This window comes from Atta cephalotes, assembly GCF_000143395.1.
Source record: "Atta cephalotes unplaced genomic scaffold scaffold00017, whole genome shotgun sequence".
NCBI classification, from domain to species: Eukaryota; Metazoa; Arthropoda; class Insecta; order Hymenoptera; family Formicidae; genus Atta; species Atta cephalotes.
Genome location: NW_012130081.1, coordinates 5,003,805 through 5,011,260, shown reverse-complemented (window position 1 = coordinate 5,011,260; position 7,456 = coordinate 5,003,805). Strand labels below are relative to the sequence as shown.

General features: G+C 41.2%; 1 protein-coding gene across 1 annotated transcript in view; it reads right to left on the bottom strand.

The window, feature by feature from the left end:
• LOC105618656 overlaps nt 1-7,456 on the bottom strand; it is a 93,819-nt gene that overhangs the window by 24,939 nt on the left and 61,424 nt on the right. The window contains exons 4-5 of the mRNA XM_012200183.1: nt 3,656-3,701; nt 2,240-2,412 (exon numbers count right to left, since the gene is read on the bottom strand). Of these exons, the coding sequence (XP_012055573.1) occupies nt 2,240-2,412; nt 3,656-3,701 (219 nt within the window). The remainder of the gene's footprint in view (nt 1-2,239; nt 2,413-3,655; nt 3,702-7,456) is intronic.

Below are 7,456 nucleotides of genomic sequence, written 5' to 3'. Positions count from 1 at the left end.
TATATATATATATATATATATGGCGTATTTACTTAACCACCTGCCTACAAGAAATTATCGCATAAGATAGTCGTGGGCGTTAGTGGGTCACAAAAAGAAAATACTTTTCCGGAAAGTATTCCAAACACTCAGGCGTTCGTGATTTATGTATTACATTGCGGATAGCTGTAATAAGCCGGCACATCGTTTCGCGCGTAGGTGCTTGGGAGATCAAGATCAGCGTTTCGTAACGACGTACTGCAATTTCTTGTATACGTCTGCCGCTATTCCCCAGACTTCGTGACGATATAAGTAAATAACGTATCGTAACGTGGCGTAAACCTCATATACTCGTACCACAAACGGATACCGCTGACCGCTTGCGAACACCCACATATAACATCTCGTAATCTGTTGGATGCTTGGCGTAGGCAGGACACTAGTAGCTTTCCGTTGCGATTACAGGTGCAGAAATGGTCAGGTAAAATTTTGCAGTTAACATTCTCGGCAAATCTGATAATGTAACGTCTCATTGAACATTCCTCGCTTAATGATGTCGCGCGAATACGTCGAATAGCAAAATGTACAAATAATAGAAGAGGCTCGTGTTACTCAAAACTCGTTTATAAAAAGATTTCGCAAGTGCGCAAAATCTATTTGCTAAGCCGTGAAGCGAGAGTGAGGAGATAATAAGCAAACCGGTATATCCCATTATCAATAATTGGCAAAACTTTGTTATGAGGCAATTAAAAGGCTTAGCTAGTGCAGTAAAGACGGCGCTTGAGGTTTACTGGATTTCAAATTTAGATAACAATGTGCCCAATAACGAAAGCATATTTGCCAACACTTATCAACGTCGTATATACGCATTAGAGGTAGGTACGCGCAGGTTCTCTTCTGCGTACCTGCGTGACTTACAAGACCCAAGTCTATATTTCAGCGAATGTTAAAGTCGCGGCCGCCGATTCCATCGATGCGTTCCGAACCTCCGATCATTACGCCCGTTATAAGCTGTCACATAGCTCATCTCATACACGCGCTTCTTCTTACCGATATACGGCCAGTTTCGAATTTCTTTTTTCCCTTTTTTCTCCCCTTGATTTTTCACAATCAACCGTCTACGTAGAATTAACTTAAACTGCACTTATAATCGAATCGAGGTATCTAAATGAAACACTTATCGTTTTGCTTAACATACATACATGTAAAAGTTCTTTGTCCTCATCGAATCAATCGATTTTATCATCTCTTTGAATTTCGAATTAATTCTCACATTCATGCCTGGTACTTTCGTTCCCCCCAAAAAAAATGAATTATATTGTAAACTGATCGGAGAACGTATTGTGAAGCGCTCAGGAAGTGAACAGTTCTCGTTGCACGCTCGCATAGAGAGAATCCTGAAAGGTTAAGGAGAAGATGATGCTCTCTCGCGTACCGTTGCGTCAGCAACGCAAGATAAGACTTTCACTGGAGAGTCAAGTGTCCAGAAGTGAGAATACGAAACTCGGGATCGCTTTTACGATCGTCTTACGAGAGTTTGATTTCCGGCTTCACCGAGCAATTCAACCGTCTCATGAGATTCGTGTCAGTTCGCAATTTAATTCATGGTTCTCTTAAGGAAGAAGGGAGATTCGCGATATTCGGCATTTGAAAGACTCGAGAACGAATTAATGTAATCAGACTTAATGACGGCACGATTAATTAGACGTATCTCCTCGAGATAGAAATTCCACCTTTCTCTTGTGAGATTCATTTCACTGTTCTCAACCGGCCCTCCCACCGATCTTTTCTTCAGCGCATACTTTTGTCGTATACTTCAGACGCGCGGTATTCGAGATTGGGACTAAAACCGAAGGTAAATGTCAGCAATTACCATTTACGAAGCTGAATCTTTATTAGTCAAACGTAATCATAGGCATACATTACAGAACGGAATGGAACATGCATGATATCGATTAAGTCAGCAATGGTGACATAATTTATGACGTTACGGACAAACGCGGAAAATCAATCTTTCCTTGGACTTCCTTTGACATTTTATAAATACAAACTAAATTTTAATGATCACGAGAAAATTATCTTTTTAGTAAAAAAAAATTCGACATTGAAATTGTTAAAAAATGATTCGATATTCTACAAATGATCATATCAACGGTTTCACTTATCAATGAATTAGTCTGAATGTAGAGATACCTTTGTCGAGAAAACTTAAATATTAGATAGATAAGATGTATGGTTTGTGATATTATTGAAAACTCACCGGTAGGAGAAGTAAAGACAAGGGCGAGTGCCTCGCAGCCGCCTGCCTGAGACTGAGAAAGTGCAGTAGGGGATCTTCGGCTGCCCTCAGCTCGTCCAGTGTCCTCCTAGCCTCGCTGTATTTCTCCAAGTATTCCCAGTAAGAATTCCAAAACGGGCCGGGGAATAAGTCACCTGTTGACAGCGTACACCGCCATAATTAAAATCTGTCTGTGCCGCGGCGTATGGAAAAAGCACCGAATTCCGTTATTAAATTACACGAGACTATCTTTCGCCACTCGTAAAATAATTGCGCTTGTCATATCAACAGACGGAGGGTTTTACGTTCTTCTCAGACGGTAATTAACAGCACCATCCGACGCGGGCATAAACGCGCGTTGCGATAAACGCAAAGCAGAAAATAAAATAGTATGTCGCGTGCAGTGAAGTAAACCGTGGCGCTAAAAAGGAAATTAAAATCGAATCGGAATTATTACCACATGCCTCTATTTTGTTTCATATATTTTTCGCCGACGAAGAGATACATTCCTCATATTTCTTTCCTTTTTTTTTTGTATGGAAAAATGATTTACCTTTGGAATTAACATTTTTTGCCCACGTTCCGTTTCCCGTCATGAAATGCAGGCTGCACCGTGTAATTCGCAGATTCAACGCATCGCGAATTTACGGTAGTCCATAGCCTCATATACGTTCGCACCATGAATTGACATCGCGTAATTACATCCTTCGAATGACGACTTCTGCGTGTAAAAAATGCGAGCTCGCACGCGTGAGTCACGGCCGGGCGGGCGTGAAAAAATGCACGCGATATCGTGTTTCGAGATAACACTCGAACGGCACGAATAAATTCCCCTCGAGATATGTACACACGAGCCGCGGTGCCGATTTACGATTCGCCGTCGTCGTCCCATACGAAAGGATCGGCAATCGTATTAATGTAAATTCGAAATGGTTGGTGATGGTCATTTCACGGTAATAGCGGCAATGTGAGATGAAGAGTACTCGCATTGCCAGCAGTAGAGCGCGAGCCAATCGAGAACGAACTATCCAACTCGCCTAAAAAGCATGGCAAATCTCAATCGAGGTGGGCATCGTTTAATTAGCGCTCTTTTTTAAATCGAGCGCTGCTTGTCGTTCGTTGTTGCAACTATCACGATTATCGAGAAAAGAAAAAAGAAATAAAGAGAAACGAAAGAATGAAGATTCCTGACGTATACGCGCGATTATCGAAGGAAAGAACGCACGGTCGCCCTTGATAAGTTCCACTTTACCAGTTTCCTAAGCTGTGCAGAGCCGAGAACTGCTTGTCTCGGCCACTCTCTCGTGGAGCATAATAAACTCGTTAAGATCGCTTGGCATCGTAATCGATAATCGCGCAACGATAGCTAAGAAGCTACGCGTATGTGTGCATACTCACTCGTCTTGAAAGCACCGCCGTCCCAATTCTCGAGTGCTCCACGGATCTGAAAAGAAGCAAAAGGGCAAGGTAGAATTGGCTTTTAAAATACAATGACCAACATATACGAGGAAAGGAACAGAGGGGGAGGCTATGTATAATGTATGAAGAGAGATGACTTGAATTCGAGGCGCGATATATACGCTCCTTTCCGATTCATTATTTTCGATCTGTCGTTTCCATCACTTGTCACTTAATCCAACGCCTTCATACGTAGCTTATTACTTTGTGTTATTGTAAGAATATTTTCGCACACTTGTGCCGGCGATTCAATAACTACCGATGAACTGTTCTTACTATGATACGTTAGCAAAATTATTCGAGATTGTTAAATTTATCACACAGTTAAGGTATGATGATTTATTGTATACAGTATCAATTTTGGTAATAGAAAAATTGTAATTAACGTATGTGTTCAATGATTTCTTCAGGATAAAAAATATGAAAGATATTGTGAAGTTAATAAAGTAAATTATTATTCATCTCTACTTCGTTTCAAGATAATTTTGCTTGAATATCCATATTTCATTAAATACAATAATTTTCTAATATTTTACGGTTGAGGGCGGAAATATTATATAGCTGTTCCGTTGACGGCACACTCTCCAAATATCTGACTGATCGTTAGAAATATTTGTAGCGAGATGATGTCGAAGACCCTAAACGATTCGAGGTCAGACTACGTCCTCGAGAAGAGCGTATATTTATCTGTTGACTTATGACGCAGCATTATGCCCAATCAGGACATCATCCAAAGAAGCACATTCGATATGAATGAGCTTAGTAATCCTCAAGACTTCCATACACAAAGGCGGTCGGCAGGTCGTCGATAATGTTACGGTAGCTAGCAAAGCAAAGTCAGTAATGTAAATTCCACGCGGCCCACATTCACATAAGTCATTCTTAGGACTTTAATATTAATCACCTTATGATACAATTATAGACAAAAAGGGGGGAGGGCGAGACTCCTCCGCAACTTTTCGATATGCGGATGCACGACTCTTTTTACGGGCGTGATAATAAAATGGAAATAAACCGGTCTATAGACCGGAAAGAATAGCGCGATACATCTGGCACGTAGTAATTAATTTCACTGTAATAAACGTGCCGCGCTTCGTGAAATTGTATTACACGGTTTTGGAGTAAGAAGAGCCGTGCTCGCGCGCACGGAGGAAAGATGAGCTCATGGTTTTACGTATGTGAGATACGCAAAAGAGTGACGGACGGGATGCAGGGTTTCTCCAAGGCCCTTTAATGGCAAGGTCTTCCAGGCCACGCAGGCGGATGGAAATTATCGATGAGAGTCAATCAGCTTGCCTCCGAGCTACGAATACGTATCTATCGGAGGCACCGTGTAATCACAATAAAACTGCCGCCGCATTGCCGTGCACCGTGTACAAGAGAGAGCTCAATTCCTAACAACCAATTTGTTCCGGTTTAATTGCTACGTCTCTAAGTGTGCTATCACAGGAAAGCAGAGCTCTCTTGGCTTTAACGCAGCAGCCGACCAACAATTATCACGATAAATTGTACGCCGATCTTGCGAGCGTACACTTCAAATTTCAAAGGCACGTAGACTGCAACGTTCTCTTCGCACAATGCGAACTCAAGAATGAAGGCAAAGAAAATACGAGGAAAGGTCGTCTTTTCGCTCGAAATATTTTTACGCTAAATTGGAATATATGGGTAGCTTTTAAGAAAATATATACGCGATTTTATAGAAGAATAAAATTTTATGGGATTTAAATCACTTATGTTTTTAGCTAATATATAAACTGCTATGACATATGTAAGATTTTAAATAATTAATTCGAATAATTTGACTCCCTTTACTCCAACTTTTTATGATTATTACATAAATTTTAAATATAGAAGCACGTAGCGTGACACAAATAAATTCCTTCGCGTACTTTCGCATATAAATGGACTGTTAGATTAATTAAAAAAAAAATCAAACATCGGATTAGAAAACATCGGAATTGAATTTAACTTACAATCATTCGCTGGAAGAGGTCAATGATCCATTCTCATCCGAACTTAAAAGATTAGAAGAACGACGACACGTTGAGCTATAAACCCAAGCGATAAGGTGAATGAGGCAATTTCTGAAGAGAAGATCAAATCTTCATTACAAAAAAGACTAGACTTTCCGGAGGTAGAATTTTAACATCGTCCAACAATTAATACAATCTTTAGTTATACATATATGAGGGTTTCGTATGTAATTACACGTTTTTCTCAAAACAGCGACTTATTTGATGGTCATTAGTTGTATTCATTAGCTATTAATAAGAAAATTTATATACGTCTGCATATAAAACAGTGTAATTATATTTAAGTCGCCTCAATACGCCTCAGCATAAGAGGCTGAAAGTGGACGTATAATTAAAACATTTACCGTGGTAAGCGATACTTCATGTAGCATAGAATGTTGCATTCCATGTAAGGAATTTTTATCGTACCGTCCGACAGTATCACGCATTACGTATCGATAAGTCACTTGGCTCGAATCGAGAAGAGAGATGATACCTGGCGTGAAATGAAAAAGGGAATGCGTGTATGTGTACGATGCATGTAGAAGCAATGATACGTGCGCTGCATCGTCACGTCGTTCCTGGGCGTCACGATGTGATGCGTCGGCGTGTCGATGCGTTTCTTATTGTCAGATACGTATCTATGTTAAGCGCGCACGCACTGCGTGCCTCCATGCATTTATGCATCGCATTATACGCGCCGACCAACGATAGGATAGGTACAGGGTGATCCATTCGTTTTCGAGGCTGTCGAGAGTAGAGGAAGTGTGTCTATGTCTCGAGCGATCATGAATTATGTATTCATACGCGCTCGAAGATTGTCATGCCGCTCATCATTTACTCTTGCCGTGAATGGCAAGGAAAATAATTAATAAAATAATTACACAGAACTGTGATCACAACCCCGATTATCGGAAATCACATTAAATTCGACGTAAATGTCACTGCGCGCGCGTAAAACGCGACCGCAGCGGTCTGGTTATAAAATCACGTAAAATAACGATTAGACGATCAAGTAAATTAATCAGCTGTGAAATTATTAATTAAACAGGCCCTCAGAAAAAAAACCACGCGTGATGTGCCTTTGATTCTATCGCAATCTCTTATACAGGATGTATATACATACTTACCTACAATCTGTGATCTTCATTTCAACGATAAAAAAACTTAAGACGAATCTGGGATCGAGTTTCTTTCCTAGTCAGCATCTCGTGAAACAAAAAAATCCGAGTCAAATCGCGTACTGACTTATAAATAAATTTAGCTGTCTTAAAACTGGAATCGCGAGACGCGGAACAACTGTATATGAACAACCAAAGGCAACGACCGTAGCTCTTCTATTCCCTGCATAGTGACGGACGTTCGATTATCGATAATCTCGGTCGGCGTATTACGATGGACACCATGGCCAATTTTTCGCTCGTGCTGCTCCTCTCTGTCCGCGTCGCGCGGATACGCAGATGCGCATTCCTCGGAGGCGGTTTTAATTATACGTCGCACGCGCACGCCCGTCCCTTCGGCTCTTCGGCCCTACCGCCCATCTAGGACGACGACGAGTATGCGAGCGGAGGGCGTACCCAAAAAAAGCAGATCGAATTCCTGCACGTTATTAGGGACTTACTATGTGAATATGTGTGTGTGTGTGTGTGTGTGTGTGTGTGTGGTGGTGTGTGTGTGTGTGTGTGTGTGTCGTGTCGTGTCGTCGTCGTCGTGTCGTGTGTGTGTGTGT